At 38.7% G+C, this 17,089-nt stretch overlaps 1 protein-coding gene and 1 long non-coding RNA gene across 14 annotated transcripts in view; both read right to left on the bottom strand.

Moving 5' to 3' along the window:
- The window catches only part of CCDC66 (coiled-coil domain containing 66), a 54,544-nt gene extending 39,568 nt beyond the window's left edge, over window positions 1–14,976 (bottom strand). For 6 of the 13 annotated variants that reach the window (XR_002337593.1, XM_021068981.1, XM_021068982.1 and 3 more), the window contains exons 1-7: window positions 14,864–14,976; window positions 12,693–12,757; window positions 12,041–12,066; window positions 7,317–7,406; window positions 2,926–3,367; window positions 1,132–1,297; window positions 709–812 (exon numbers count right to left, since the gene is read on the bottom strand). Coding sequence is in view for 12 of the 13 variants with exons in the window: in XM_021068981.1 (XP_020924640.1) it covers window positions 709–812; window positions 1,132–1,297; window positions 2,926–3,367; window positions 7,317–7,406; window positions 12,041–12,066; window positions 12,693–12,757; window positions 14,864–14,874 (904 nt within the window). In the remaining variant the exon portion in view is untranslated. Of the gene's footprint in view, window positions 1–708; window positions 813–1,131; window positions 1,298–2,925; window positions 3,368–7,213; window positions 7,407–12,040; window positions 12,067–12,692; window positions 12,758–14,863 lie in introns of those variants that run through there. The other 7 variants (XM_005669664.3, XM_013981801.2, XM_021068988.1 and 4 more) reach the window with 5 other exon arrangements.
- Window positions 8,442–11,301, bottom strand: LOC110256250. The gene is made up of 2 exons (XR_002337594.1): window positions 10,946–11,301; window positions 8,442–8,612 (listed from the first exon to the last, which is right to left on the bottom strand). It is a non-coding gene; the product is annotated as an uncharacterized LOC110256250 (long non-coding RNA).

Genomic DNA, 17,089 nt, shown 5'->3' with positions numbered 1-17,089 from the left:
GTTGTTCTTTTTTTATGGCTGAGTGGTATTCCATTGTATATACATACCGTGTCTTCCTAATCCAATTATTTGTTGACTGACATTTGGGTTGTTTCCATGTCTTGGCTATTGTGAATAGAGCTGCAATGAACATGCTGGTGCATGTGTCTTTTTCTAGGAAAGTTTTGTCCAGATATATGCCCAGGAGTGGGATTGCTGGGTCATATGGTAGTTCTATGTACAGATTTCTAAGGTATCTCCAAACTGTTCTCCATAGTGACTGTATCAGCTTACATTCCCACCAACAGTGCAGGAGGGCTCCCTTTTCTCCATAACCCCTTCAGCACTTGTTATCTGTGGACTTATTAATGATGGCCATTCTTACTGTGTGAGGTGGTATTATTTTTAAGTAAAACCATTTTTAACCCATAGAATTTCAGTAATGGAAAAATATGAAAATGGGTTCTCAGGAAATGAGAAATGTTTGATCTCTAGAACAATACTGATGATATTAATGTTCCTCCGTGACTTTTGGTACACACCAAAGAGCACCAAACAAAAAGACATAATGTAAGGGAATGTGAAACCACAAAGTTTCTTATGTATTTGCAGAGAACTACTCTAGATGGTGAATGTTATTTTTGATAACATAGAGAAAGATATACTTCATCGTCAATATATATTCCTTAAGCCAACAAAACTATAATAAAAGATGCAATAACTACTTACCAAGCTCTTTCTTCCACTGGGCTTTTTTCGCTTCCAACAAACTTCTATCACGTTCTCTTTCTCCCAGAGTACTGAATATATCAGCTGGTTTCCATACATTGTCTCTAAGACAAAACACAAAAAAGTAACAGTGGAAATCCCATGTGGCACAGGGGATTAAGGATCTGGCATTGCTGAAGCTGAGGCACAGGTTGCACCTATGTTGGTTTGATCCCAAGCCCAGGAACCTTCAAATGCTGTAGATACAGCAAAAACATAAATAAATAACAGTAACCTTATTATACACTTCTATACAACTTACTCCATAAATATTAAAGTTTTAAATAGTTCTAGTCTTCAGAGTAAATACTTCACATGCAAGTAAAGGAAAAGTAAAACCATATTCCCAAGATGACCTCACAATAACAGATATGAATTACATACGTGGTGATTTTCTGCTCATACTGATTAGATGTCACCTGATTTTTATTTAAAACAGGTTTTTTTTCATCCTGAACAGATGAAACAGCCTCAGTTTTTTGAAGTAAGCCCATGATGTTCTCGTCCTTTGGCTGATCAGGAATATTGTTTAAATTTAGACTATACTGACCTAGAAGGTAAAAATGTATATTTTTAAATTAATACTAAAATTACATCAATTATAGCATCTTGATATATTGCTATACAGTTTCTAAAAAAACATGCTTTAGGCAAATTATCTAAGGAATTACCTCTCACAGCACTCCCTGCAGTGGTATTAGGATACCTTTTTTTGTCAAAAAAGGAAACTGAGCCTCAAAGGTTAACTCAGAGGTTATGGCCCAGAGGTGTGGCCATAGTCATATACTCTCTTGTATCAGATAAGAAAACAAGCAACAAAATAAATCTCCATTTACTCTTGCCAACAATACTTTTACAAATAATATAAGTAACACAAATCAAAACTTAAAGGATAACAGACGCAAATAGCTTTATAAAAATCTTATCACCTTCTCCTCATTTTTCTTATTTAGCCAGGAAACCAGAGAACTTTACCATGGAACACTGTCTCTATGTCTCAGCTATTATCGATTTCAAGTATTTTATACCGGGCTCATATACTTGGCTCAGAAATTCCTCCTTAGGGTGATAGCTCTCCCAATGAAGAGAAAGCATATCTAATATGCAGGCCATTATATTAGGCAAATTCTGCTTTTAACTTTGTTGCTATTATCTCTCACTCCGCCTATTTAGTTTTTATCTTTTGTTCACCAACCTAGAATTCTAGCCTTAAAGACAAAAGCCCGTCCCCTCACTTTATGAAGAATAATCTAGACCAAGAGAAGATAAATGACTCAATTTGAGCACCTTGGAAGTGTTAAGGAGCTACCAGGTCCCCAAACCAGTTGTGAGGCTTCTTCCTGGTGACTGTTAATTTTATTTCCCTATTGCCTAAGAAAATTTTAATAATATTTCTATTCATGATCACAATTCCTTGGCTCAAAGCTGAAACTAGAAGGCTTTTTAAAACATAATACAATGCCCTGACTAGGAAAAGAGAAGGCATGCAATACTCTACTAGTTCCAAGTCAGTGTTTTACACTGGCTAAAAAGATAGTGCTGCCAATTCTCAGCAAGGATTGAGGTCAGGAAGAGCAAAAGCCGGGGCCAGGAAAATAATCCCTTTCAGTAACTCATGTCAAATCTTCATAATAAGGTTCCTTTGTTTTTCACTAGAAATACTACACCAATTTTTTTAAAGACTATTTACATAATTACTTTTCTTGTAATAAAGCCTCATACATTCTATTTTTTTAATTTTTTTATTACTCAAATGAATTTATCACATCTGTAGTTGTATAATGACCATAACAATCTGATTTCATAGGATTTCCATCCCACAGCCCAGGCACACCCCACACCCCCCAAACTGTCTCCTCCGGAGACCATAAGTTTTTCAATGTCTGTGAGTCAGAAGCCTCAGACACTCTGAAATTAGTACATCTAGAATCCACAGAAACTGAGTTTCTTAAGACTATGGCACATGAAGATAACACTCTGAGCATTAACCTTAAAATACAGCACATTTTAGCTATAAAAGTATTTCTGCATATAGGAGAACATTTTCTAAAAGAATAATTTAAAAGACTGTTATACATTAGAATTTAAGAGGCACAGTTACATAAAAGTCCAATGAATCTCAAATTCTAAAAGTTAAATATTGATAAGATAAATATTAAACCTTTAGAAAAATCTTACTTGTTTCTTCTTCCTTTGCCTTCTCAGTCAGAGAAAAAGATTTATTTCCTTGGTTTATAGTCAGTAAAATCTGTTGTAGTTGGTCTTGTGTTAGACACACCAAACTGCTTTTCATAGTTTCAGCTGTGATGCGCTTTTTGCAAGGCTTCTGTTTAGCTACTACAAATGTATTTGTGGTGTTTCTAGTCTTCTGTATATTAGGGGTTGCAGGTGAAATTTCCTTCTGGATATGAAAACAGTCTGCATACTGCTTGCATAAATCCTTAGTGGGTGAAAAAGTCATGCTATTTTTTTCACCTTTTGCCAGTAAAGTTTCTGAACCAATTCTCTTCTTTTGTAAAACCTTTTCACTCCTGACACAAGTATTTTGTGTTGATTTTAGAATGTATCCAGTTTGTTTAGTTCTTAAAGGGCATTTTGCAATCTTGGTCTTATTTCCCATCTGTTAAAACACCAGAAATTTCTTCTTTATAATAACCCAAGAAAAGTCAACACTTATGACTATATAATCCACGATAAATCGGGCTTCTAAACTTTTATTCCATTTTGCTATATAATATACCTGTAAAAAACTAACACTTAACCTTTGCAAATCTTCACTTGAAAGCTTCATTAACAACTGGAAATTATTTTATTTCAGGATAATGAAGATTACAGAACTTTTATTCTGGTTGTTGCAGTCCATTCAACTCCAGTTTTGAATCTCATGTCAGGATTATAACACCTGCACTACCTCTTTTTTTTTGTCTTTTTGCCATTTCTTGAGCCGCTCCCGTGGCATATGGAGGTCCCCAGGCTAGGGGTCGAATCAGAACTGGAGCTGTTGGCCTACACCACAGCTCATGGCAAAGCCGGATCCTTAACCCACGGAGCAAGGCCAGGGATCGAACCCGCAACCTCATAGTTCCTAGTTGGATTCATTAACCACTGAGCCACAAAAGGAACTCCACACTACCTCTTTTTTCACAGGCAATTTATAGACCTATAGGTTACCAGCCCTTATTCTTGAATAACTTAGCTTGTAGGTCACCATCCCTCTGTAGAACCTAACTCCCATCTTAATTATTAGTGCTTTCATATTTTTCCAATACCGCAGTTTCATTTCCTTGAACTCTGCTCCTATACTCTTTGTCTTCCATGCTACCTCAACTACTCATTCCCGTAGTGGTATCTTAGGCTGACCTTGTAATTACCCATTAAGTGCAATCCCTTCAAGAAGAACCTCCAGTCATAGGCCTTAGCACTAGTCAATCCCTCTACCTGGGATATTATTCCTACAGATTTTACATGGCTCATTCACTCACCACTTTCAAATCTTTGCTCTGGAGTTCCCATCATGGCTCAGTTCCCGTTGTGGCTTAATTTGACTAGGAACCATAAGGTTGCTGGTTCGATCCCTGGCCTTGCTCAGTGGGTAAGGATCCGGCATTGCTGTGAGCTGTGGTGTAGGCCAGTGGCTACAGCTCCGATTAGGCCCCTAGCCTGGGAACCTCCATATGCCAAGGGAGCAGCCCTAGAAAAGGCAAAGGACAAAAAAAAAAAAAAAATCTTTGCTCCAACATAACTCACCCAGCGAGTTCTTCTCTGAACATCTTATTAAAAACTGCAGATATCCTGCTCTAACCTCACTCCCACCTCCCTAGCACTCTCACCCACTGTTCAAGACTACTGTCTCTGAAGTGACTGTGCTCTTCCCTTTCTCTCCTTTACTTTTCTCTACAGAATTTTTTGTCTTGCAGTATTCTATATTTATTTTTATTATTTTCTGACCATTCCACCTTTTTCCAATTTAAACTCCACAGGGCAAAGATCTTTGTCTGCATGGTCTATTGCTGTATCTGAACAGTGAGTGGAACGGAATAGGCTTCAGTAAATTTTTGTTGGATGACTGTCTTCAACTATACCATTTTAAAGACTGAATTCTTGGAGTTACCTTGTAGCACAGTGGGTTAAGGATCTGGCATTGTCACTGCAGTGGCTTGAGCTGCTGCTATGGCACGGATTCAATTCTAGGGCCAGGAACTTTCACATGCTATCGGTGTGGCCAAATATACATATACATAAAAATATAGTATATATTTATATACCATATAGTGTATATTATATATATTTTATATACTATATACTATATATTTATATATAGTATATAGTGTGTATTTTATATATATTTTATATAATATATATATATATAAAAGACTGAATTTTCTTCTCTCCCTCAAATTAGCTCCCCCTTCCAAAATACCCAATTTCTGTGGCACCGTCGTTCTAATCTTTCAGACCAGCAACCATGGTGTCATCACTGACTATCCTCCTCCACAGTCTTATTTAGCTTCCCACAAGTATTGGTCATTTCTTCCTTCTAAGAATCTTTCTGTCCCCTTTTACATAACAGTAAGCCTAAATTCAGGTTTTCAGTACCACACTACCAGATTACAGCCTGCCTATCTCAAATCTATCCCATATTTAATCCACTATGCATTTCTGCAAACTTATCTAACCTAATTCAATAGTCATTTTAGGTGCCCAACATTACGGGAAAGATGTTGGCAGTATAAAATGAATAAGACATGATTCTTTTTTTAAATTTTTTTCTTTTTGCCTTTTCTAGGGCTGCTTTCTGCAGCATATGGAGGTTCCCAGGCTAGGCGTCTAATTGGAGCTGTAGCCGTCAGCCTACACCACAGCCACAGCAATGCAGGATCTGAGCCATGTCTGCAACCTACACCACAGCTCATGGCAACACTGGATCCTCAACCACTGAGCAAGGCCAGGGATCAAACACGCAACCTCATGGTTCCTAGTCGGATTCATTAACCACTGCGCCTCGATAGGAACTCCAAGACATGATTCTTGATGTCAAGGAGTGGGGCAGATGTCACATGGCTTTCATTTGGCTTATCATACTCCAAATATCATTATCTTTCTAGAAATTACATTAATACACAATCATACTTTGAACAATTAATCAGTCCCTCTTTATCCTACTTTTCAAAATGTACATGTATTATCAGTGGCAAGATTTTTTTTATTATCTTCTTCACCTTAGCTATACCTTTTTATTCCAGGCTTTAGGCTTTTAATAATACCAATACTACATCCAAAATGCCTTTACCCCTTCTATCTCTGTGGCAATTTTTTTTTTTTTTTGGTCTTTTTGCCATTTCTTGGGCCGCTCCCTCGGCATATGGAGATTCCCAGGCTAGGGGTCGAATTGGAGCTGTAGCCACCAGCCCTTGCCAGAGCTCTGTGGCTATTTTTATATAACTAATTTTCTCTAAATGAGAGGTGGAAAATTTAAATCCCTTTCATAAATTAGGTTGGGTAGGAACTAAGATGAAATGAAGAGCACTTTTCCACATAAAGGAGGCAGCCCCTACTCAGAAGCAGCCTACACTGCCCAACAGGAATCTGAGTCTACTTGTTAGGTCATCCAGTATTTCAAAAGAATCAAAAATGCCATATTTACCTTAACATTTTTCCAATTTTTAAACAATGACAATTCATTCTAGTTTTCGAAAACCACTGCATGGATTAACTAAGGCTGCACATAACTTACAGAGCTAAGTCCTATCGCCTATCTCCAACTATTATTGTTCCTACTAATCCCATCTTTCTTTGACCCAGTGACTTTTTGGGGATCACTAACAATTGAGTATTTCATTTTTAAAATCAGTTTCTCAATCAAACTGCTGATAAGCATAGTGCATTCTCTTAACCTATCTTAAAAGTCTCTCATTTTTGGCCCCTTAGTTCCATTCTGCTAGCTACCATACTTCAGGGTCTCATAAAGACTCCTCATGGACTACTCTAATTGGCCCTTAACTAGTGTCCCTATTATGATAATCTGTCCTTCACAGATCTACCCAAAGCATTTTCCTACAACAGAAATCGTATCTACATTCCAAAAATTCTTCAATGCTCCCTACATGCAAATCAACTAAGTTCAAACACTTTGAGTATATTTAAACTGCTCATGATTATAATAACCCTATGTTTTACGTTCTATACTCCCCCACCCCTGAGGTACACACTATTCCCCAAATGCAAATTATGCTTTGTATCTTGGTCTTTTGTTCACTATTTTATCTGAACTTAGAATATACTTCCTTACTTCTTTCACTATAAATACTTCCTTCGTCTTTAAAGTTCTAATTAAAGTGTCACCTCATTTATGAAGCATTTCCTGGTCTCCTCAAACCACAAAGAACTGCTCTTTCCAAAGTTTTCTTCTTTTCATAACCCTGGTATAGCATACATTTTATTCTACTTATGTTATACAGTTATTTACCCAATTGATATCCCTGCTAGGAAACAGGAACTCAGTTTTACTTATTTCTTTCTCTCATAGTCATAGAACAAATAGAGCCAAGAATGGAGCTGCAGACACATACGGGAGTTTTACAGCTGTAGTAAATCCTCGTTAAACAGAAACCTAGTAATTGGAGCTCCGATTTAACTACAATTATTTTGCCACATTCCACCTACAACAGAAATAATGTACAGAAAAAAAATCATCTAAAAATTACTTAATAAAAAAAGAGAGGATAAATTTAAAAAAACAAAAAGGGAGGGAGCAAAGACATTCATGAACTCAATATACATTTATCTCAATCCTGAATAGATCTGTAGCTTAACATCAGAGAAGAACAACAATGGAGGCAACAAAAATTGTGAACTACCAAACAAATATTCAATTCTGTTCAGGTTACTTAATAGGAAAAAGCAATCTAGCTCAAATCATTTCCCAAGTGTTTACTGGGTTAGCTGAATTTTAATAAATCAAATAGGGTCTTCATATCCTAAACATTTTTATGTAGAATGATGCTCTTCTACCGAGTTTTAATTTTACCAGTATTTTTCATAACATTAAAAAAATACATAAAGCCAGTGTTCAATGCATTTAACACTGGCCAACTTCACAATTTACATGGGGCCAGGATCGCAAAGCCAGAAATAAAAATATAAAATGTGCTTAGAACTAATATTGTAAAAAAACCAAAAAAAAAAAAAAGAATATTGTATACACTCTTCAGTGTATTATTATTCTAAATCTCACATATAGAAATACCTATGCAAACTTAAAAAATGTTTTATAGTTCAACTAATTGTGAGATAATTTTAAGAATTTAGAATTATAAATTACCCATGACACTGAATCATTAATATTTCTTTCATTTTCTTATAAAAGCTTAAGAAATTAAACTGGTAACAATCTTCAAATTCATTATCACAGATTACAGAAAAATAAAGGAGAGATTTTGACAGAATTAAAAAAGTACTCTGGAGTTCCCGTCCTGGCACAGTGGTCAACGAAGCTGACAAGGAACCATGAGGTTGCGGGTTCGATCCCTGCCCTTGCTCAGTGGGTTAATGATCCGGCATTGCCGTGAGCTGTGGTATAGGTTGCAGACGCAGCTCGGATCCCACGTTGCTGTGGCTCTGGTGTAGGCCGGTGGCTACAGCTCTGATTCGACCCCTAGCCTGGGAACCTCCATATGCCGCGGGAGCGGCCCAAGAAATGGCAAAAAAAAAAAAAAAAAAAAAAAGTATTCTGACCACATGTGTTCAACTTGTTGATGATGATAAGATAAAATTTGTAGTGTTTAAAGAGCACACTATGGGAGTTGCGGTCATAGCTCAGTGGTTAATGAATCTAACTAGCATCCATGAGGACAGAGGTTCAAACCCTGGCCTTGCTCAGTGGATTAAGGATCCAGCATTGCTATGAGCTGTGGTGTAGGTCACAGACATGGCTCGGATCCTGCGTTGCTGTGGCTGTGGCGTAGGCCAGCAGCTACAGCTCCAATTCAACCCCTAGCCTGGGAACCTCCATATGCCGTGGGTACAGCCCTAAAAAAAGGCAAAAAAAATAAAAAATAAAAAATAAATACAAAATAAAGCACACTATGAAGATGACAGTAATTCAACCTGTGAAGAGGAGGAAAAACGGAACTGTAGGTAAGTGTTACAGGAGCTCACCCCAGTAGAAGGAAAGAAGCACTATGACCAGAAAATGCATGAATAACTTATAGAAAAGAGAATTTAACATACAGCTGAAGAACTGTAAAAGCTGGGAAACTAAAAAACTGATAAAACAAAAAAAGGAAGAAAGTACTACTGTTTTTGGTTGTTGCTGTTTTTCCTTTTTTCATGGCCACACCTGCAGCACATGGAAGTTCCTGGGCTAGGAGTCAAACTGGACTTGAAGCTGCTGGCCTATGCCACAGCAATAGCAACGCTGGATCTGAGTTGCATTTTCAACCTATGTCACAGCTCACAGTAACACTGGATCCTTAACCCACTGAGAAAGGTCAGGGGTTGAAGCTGCATCCTCAGAGACAAGGTTGAGTGGTTAACCCAGTGAGCCACAATGGGAACTCCTAGTATTTCTGTTTTCTGTGAAGAGCAAAGAAAGAAATGAGGATCTCAGCAACTATATAAATAAGCAAAGATAAGCTCCTTGAAATAAAATCAATATAGAAGGGAGATTTAGGTTGCAATGGTATTTTTCTCCAGCTTTAATGAGGTTTAATTGACCATTAAAAACTACATATATTTAAGATTTCCCTTGTGGCCTAGTGGTAAAGGATCTAGGGTTGTCACTGCTGTGGCACAGCTTCGATCTCTGGCCCAACTTCTACATGCCACTGGGCACGGCCAAGAAATATATTTAAGGTGTACAATTTGATGATCTGCTACATGTATACACTGTGAAAAAATCACCATAATCAAGCTAATTAACATATCTATCACTTCATAGTTACCAGGCATCAGTATTTTGGAGTCCCAAAAGCAAGAGGAATATAAACCCAAACAATTAGCTTCAAGACAATAAATAATTTAAGATCAACATCAGGTGAGATACATTAGTTCCTCTGGAAAAAAAGAATCCTAGAAAAAGAATTCCCTATATTGCTAACAGAATTTTGTAATGCTTCTACCAGAAGTCTAAGACTAGTAACTTTATCACAGGCATTAAATGGGATCTCCAAATGTTCTTAGTTAAAAAGATAACAAAATATCTTCACAAATGTAGTGACCACAGCAAATCCATTAAGGATACAATTAAAGAGGGAACATGCAAGAGAGGAGAGAGGGCAGGGGAAGATAGAAATCAACTATTATATGTACTTTTTTATTTAGGAGCTTGAAAGAGGGCACTGTATTTGTTAATGTGACTCAAATAAGAAGAGTTAGTTGCTATATTGTAATAGGGCAGGGCCAGGAAAAAATATACAGTCTGTGCTCTGTGACTAAGGGAACACATAAGATATATATATACTGTATGTATGTGATAATTTTTGTATGTAGTTTATACAATTACTCTGATCATCATCACCCATTTATCAAGTGACTGGTATATGAAATACTAAAGCAACTTCTCCACCTTGATTAAATCTGGAAGAAATGGAAAATCCATCAAGGGTTCAGAGTTGACAAGAAAAGTGCTATGTCACCCAAAGTGGGCTCTATTCAGACATACAAAGATAGACTTTAAGACAGCTGCAAAATAAAAGGGGATATAGTGAGTTATGAAAGAGAAGAGTAAAAACATCTGCTGCTTAATGGGAAAAGAAATGGGAAACAAGAAAAGTATGTTATCAAAATTTTAAAGGGGCAATGTATTTTGTAGCAAAAGGCACTGTGGGCTCCTGACAAAAAATAAAAGAAAATTATCGCTGGAGTTACCTGGTGGCCTAGCAGTTAAGGATTTGGCATTGTCACTGCTGTGGCTTAGGTTTAATACCAGGCCCAGGTACTTTTGCATGCCATGGGTGCAGTCAAAAAAGGGGGGGGGGAATTATCACTTAGCTCCAGTATAAATTTTTTTTTCCTGTTTTTGCTTTTTAGGGCTACACCCGTGGCATACGGAGGTTCCCAGGCTAGGGGTTGAATCAGAGCTGCTGCTGGCTTACACCACAGCCACAGCAATGTGGGATGCGAGTCACATCTACCATCTACACCACAGCTCATAGCAACGCTGGATCCTTAACCCACTGAGCAAGGCCAGGGATCAAACCTGCATCCTCATGGATAATAGTCAGATTTGTTAACTGCTGCGTTATGATGGGAACTCCTCAAGTGTAAATTCTTAAAGGAGGAAGCTAAATGCATGTAAGATTCTGTCAAATACATCCTTTAGGTGTGGGAAAATGGAATTTGAGTAAGAAAAGAAAATTCTATTTCAAAAAATTCTGAATATTGATTTTTAGAGCTCTCAGAAGCTGTACTGTCCAGTATAGTAGCTATTAAATTTACTTATTTAGTTAGTTAGTTAGTTAGTTAATGGCTGCATTTGCAGCCTATGGAGGTTCCCAGGCCAGTGACTGAATCTGAACCACAGCTGCCAGGGATTAAACCCACACCTCTGCAGCAACCTAAGCCACTGTAGTTGGATTCTTAGTCTACTGCACCACACTGGGAACTCCATAAATTTATTTTTTATTTATTTATTTATTTTTTGTCTTTTGTCTTTTTGTCTTTTGTTGTTGTTGCTATTTCTTGGGCCGCTCCTGCGGCATATGGAGGTTCCCAGGCTAGGGGTTGAATCGGAGCTGTAGCCTCCGGCCTACGCCAGAGCCACAGCAAGGCGGGATCTGAGCCGCGTCTGCAACCTACACCACAGCTCACGGCAACGCCGGATCGTTAACCCACTGAGCAGGGGCAGGGACCGAACCCGCAACCTCATGGTTCCTAGTCGGATTCGTTAACCACTGCGCCATGACGGGAACTCCGTCAATTTAAATTAAAAATCAAATAAATGAGTTAAAAGTTCACTTCCTTAGTCACAGTGGCCACATTTTAAGTGCTCAGTAACTACACATGGCTAGTGGCTGGCTATCATATTGGACAGCACTGATTTTAGAACATTTCCATCACTGCAGAAAGTGTTATTGGACAACACTGATCTAGAGAAATGAGTTATATAAGACTTTTTAAACTGAAAAATTATTCCACTTCTGTGAAAGGACCAGCCTGAAAGCAACGGAATGACAACTTTTCACCATCACTCCAAACACTTTATAACAGTTTGACAGGAATTATTTTCAAATCACTGTAAAGTAAGCTGCATTTCACAAGTGAAAATAAGTCAAGTCAAAGTCATTTGGCTTACCTTTACAGAAATTTTTGATTTATGTTCTACAAAAGAAAAAAAAAATTACTAAACTATTAACCAAAAACATACTAAGGCAGTCACAAAAGAAAATTTTAATTACTACTGGTTTAAGAAAATATTAAGTAAAAACATTAATCTGCCAAGCATTAACTTGAGTGTTCTAACTTTTACAGTGTGTTTCAAGTCTTTTTATTTTATTTTTGTTTAATTTTCAAGGTAAAACCATAAATAGATCAGAAAAAAAGAAAATAATGTGAATACTGTGAATTTTAAAATACTGAAAATGATTTTAAAACTATAGTCTTAGTATAAATGTAAGTTTCTAAAAAATAATTCTTTACATGAACAGAACATATTCATATAAATTCCACCTAGATTTTTTCATTAGGCAATAAGCATATCTGCTATATACAAATATAATAAAAGGTATTACAAATGATATATACTGAAACAGCAAATTATACAAATACTGACAGGGTAAGCAATGATATAATCTAACTTGGCTAAATATAAATTTGAGGCAGTTAGGGAAACCACCTTTTTTCAAAGTATCATTTAATAAAAACATTCCATTACAAGCAAAAAAAAAATGTGTTAAACAAGTATAACTTAAAAGTTAGCATTTTAGATTTCCAGTAACATAGCATACCATATGGAGACAATATTAGCTTGGTTTTTCCATCCAAGAATTCAGTTTCAAGCTTTAAACCATCTCTGCAAAATACAAGAAAGTTGTCATTTTTGGAGTTCCCATCGTGGTCCAGCAGTTAACGAACCTGACTAGCATCCATTAGGACGCAGGTTCAATCCCTGGCCTCACTCATTGGATTAAGGATCCAGCGTTGCCTTGAGCTGTGGTGTAGGTCACAGAAGCGGCTCGGATCCCACGTTGCTGTGGCTCTGGCATAGGCCGGTGGCTACAGCTCCGATTCGACCCCTAGCCTGGGAACCTCCATATGCCGCGGGAGCGGCCCTAGAAAAGGGCAAAAGACAAAAAAAAAAAAAAAAAATTTCAACAGGTGTTCATTTTTTAAAAACTGAGGTATAGTTGAAACCATTCTTTGAAAACATTTTTCAAACCAAGATAAAATTTAAAATTACATGGAGAAAATTCCTGAAACTTTCCAAAAATACAAAGAATTTATCATTTTTAACCTGAAATTTCATTTTGTTAGCTGACAAACAATAAATTAGACTGGTTATCATAACGGTTATCTATTTATTTATTTATGTATTTCTGTCTTTTTAGGGCCACACCTGCAGCGTATGTAAGTTTTCAGGCTAGGGGTTGAATCTGACCCTAGCCGCTGGCCTACATCACAGCCACAACAATGCCAGATCCAAGCAGCATCCGCAACCTACACCATAGCTTGGGGCAACACCAGATCCTTAACCCACTGAGTGAGGCCAGGCATCAAACCCACATCCTCATGGATACCAGTCAGGTTCTTAACCTTCTGATCCACATTGGGAACTTCCCCATCATTTAATTCTTCTAACTCTAACTGGAAAAAATAACACTGTTATAAAACTCCTCACCTACATTAAAGGAGCAAAACATATCTAACTACCATTTATTAGTTTTATGATGGTCTCATGACTAACACATTCTATGGCCTGTTAGAGCATTATTTGAAAATGAACTAGAATATTGCCACCAGGGTTATTAACTGCCTGAGCATGGAGTTCTACTCTATTTTGAATATTTCAACTAATACATATTCACACTTAGTGACGCTTGTGTTACTATCACAGCAATACATCCATAATAAACTGGCCTCTACACTTTATTTGTGCCTGTGAAATCCAAAAGCACAAAACAAAAGGAAATGCTGCAAAGGAAACTTGTATATCTGTTAAGGTTCTAATAAAAATTCCACTGAAAACAAAACAGCAGTCCACTCAGTTAATTTAGTTTTAATGAGAGAGATAGAGAAAGACATGTCAATAACATCAACGGGGATAAAAGTCACGTCCAAGAGACAAAATAAAATGCAATGGACCAGTAAAAGAAACGCATCACGATATTTGCACTGATGCTAAGGTAGGGGAAATTACATGACTTCAACTTACTGCTCTAAACACTGCAAAGGATAGGTTTTAAAGGTTTCGCGGTTGTGCGGTTACGACCAGCTCCTATTTACGTTGGTGAAACTTGAAAGACCTTGAAGTAATAATGTATGCCTATTCAGCGTTACTGCACTGAAAACGTGTTCAGGGGCAGACTCTCTTATTTATTTTTACATCCCTAGATTCTAGAACAAAAAAAAATTGCTAAATGATATGGACGAGTCTAAACTTAGTGACTTTTTAATCATCTCAAAATAACAAATTTCCCAGTGATAAAAACCACACGACAGTCCTTTTTATTTACTCAACCACTACTTAATGAGGCCCTATGAGATGCCAGGCACTGAGAATACATGATTCGAGAAGCCTCTGCTTCTCATTTGGCGGGCGCCAAACTCCTCTGGGCGCTCTGACATTCTGCAAAGAACCCAAAGACAGGGTTGCAAAGCGCCAGGGCCTGGGCCAGGATTTCTCCTCAGGAAGCTGCTAAGCTTCATCTCTCCACCTGCCCTCACGCCTCTCCTCCCGCTCCATCCTGAGGTGAATGAGAGGGCGGAAGGGAGGCACAGACATCTAAATCCGAGATATGAAGCGGAAAAGTCAAGGCTGCGGGGGGCGGTAAAGGCCGACCTCGCCCCTCTCCACCTCAGGGAGCCGGGCACTGCCGCTTGGGGCGCCACAAGCCTGAAAGGGTCTCCAGGAAGGACTCCAAGGGTCAGCCCAGCGTCGCCCCATCTTTCCACTGCTTACCCCAAGTTCATGGCCTGACCTCCCGCGCGCTCCACAGGACGCTCAAGCTCCTTGCGTACGCCGGTTGCTGCTCAACAAGCGCCACGCCGATTCGATTAAGTGATGCCGGCGAGCTGGGGAAACAGACCAATCAGAGTTGAGGATGCTGACGCGTGCGCTCAACGGGGGCGAAGCTGCAGGAGCAACCAGCTTGGTGGGTACCTCCTGGGTTTTGTTTGCAGGCCAGGCTGTTACCGCAGCAGCTGTGGTCGGGAACCTGGTCTCTCGCTATTATAACTTACAGAGTTCAGGCGAGGCTCTCATACAAATGCCTCATTTCAGGTGGAGGTGGCTAAAATAGGGAAAATAAAAAAGCATGACCCTTTTTTTTTTTTTTAAGGGCCACTCGCGCAGCATATGACGGTTCCCAGGCTAAGGGTCGAATGGGAGCCACGGCTTCAGGCCTACGCCACAGCAACGCCAGATCCAAGCCATGTCTGCAGCCTATTCCAATAGCTCAGGGCAATGCCGGCGCCTTAACCCACTGAGCGAGGCCTGGGATGGAACCCCCAACCTCATGGTGCCTAGTTGGGTTCATTTCTGCTGCGCTCAGGACTGGAACTCCAGCATAACCCATTTTAGAAAGTTAACATTTTTCTGTATTTTACATTTGGAAAGAGGCTTATTTTAATATAAAAAAAAAGCGGAGTTCCCGTCGTGGTGCAGTGGTTAACGAATCCGACTAGGAACCATGAACTTGCGGGTTCCATCCCTGCCCTTGCTCAGTGGGTTAATGATCCGGCGTTGCCGTGAGGTGTGGTGTAGGTTGCAGACGCGGCTCGGATCCCGAGTTGCTGTGGCTCTGGTGTAGGCTGGTGGCCATAGCTCCGATTCGACCCCTAGCCTGGGAACCTCCATATGCCGTGGGAGCGGCCCAAGAAATGGCAAAAAGACCAAAAAAAAAAAAAAATATATATATATATATATATATAAAGCAAGGGAGGGGATAATGGGGATAGACTACTAGGTCTGGTACAGGTTATGTCCAGTTTCTAGCTGTGACCCCAGCATGAAGCCAAGTACAGTGTAGCCCTTTTTAAAAAGGGGCAACAATCACAAGAGCTCAGTAAATTAGCTCTCAAGTGCCAGACGTGGATCTAAGCTCCTTTTGTCTATTATTTAAGCTTTCAGCATTATCCCTGAGGCACAGGGAGGTTAAGCAGCTTGCCTGAGGTCACTATATAGTTAAAGTATACAAATTGTTTAATCTATCTGTTTTGTGGGATTTTTACAAACTATAGTTGTAATAAGTGAGGCACATTGAATTCTCAAAGTGCATTCAGTGAAAACTGAAAGATATCTTTTTTTTTCTTGTCTTTGCCATTTCTTGGGCCGCTTCCGAGGCATATGGAGGTTCCCAGGCTAGAGGTCTAATCGGAGCTGTAGCTGCCGGACTACACCAGAGCCACAGCAACGCGGGATTCCAGCCGCGTCTGCAACCTACACCACAGCTCAGGGCAACGCCAGAACCTTGACCCACTGAGCAAGGGCAGGGGTCGAACCTGCAACCTCATGGTTCCTAGTTGGATTCATTAACCACTGAGCCACTGCGGGAACTCCCAAAGAGATCTTTTAGTATTTATGCTCCTGGCCTGTGGAAGATGTTTGACTAAATAAATTAACTGGTACCAATGTATATTTGAAACTGGGTTGTTTGTTTTTTTAAGGAAAAGTTGTCTGTGCATAGAAAAAAAGGCTAAAAGGATTTAAACCAATATGTTAGGAGTATTTCTGAGAGCTAGAGTGACATGACTTTTTAAATTTTATGTTGTTTCTAGCTTTTATTATGGAAATATTTAAATAAGCAAAAAATAAGAATAGTTTAATGAACACCTATATACTCTCTACCTAGTTTTGAAAAATGTTAATGCTTTGCTACATTTGGTTTCTCTCTCTCTCCACGTAGGAAGGCACACCCATACACCCACATCCATACACTCATACCCACACACATGCACACACACACTTTTTTTTGCATCACTATTTGCAAGTAAGTTACAGACATTATAACACTTTGCCCTTAAACACTAAAGCACATATCTCCTAATGAGACATTTTCCTATATAACCATAGTACTACTATTACAGGTAAGAAAATTAGAAATTTTAAGCTAATATCAAATATTCCATCCCTCTGTTTAATTTTCCCCACTTGTTCTAGGAATATATTCTACATAGGTAAAGGAAA

Source organism: Sus scrofa, chromosome 13 (genome assembly GCF_000003025.6).
Source record: "Sus scrofa isolate TJ Tabasco breed Duroc chromosome 13, Sscrofa11.1, whole genome shotgun sequence".
Lineage (NCBI taxonomy): Eukaryota > Metazoa > Chordata > Mammalia > Artiodactyla > Suidae > Sus > Sus scrofa.
Note: the sequence above shows the minus strand (reverse complement) of the source record. Positions and strands in the feature narration are given on the sequence as shown.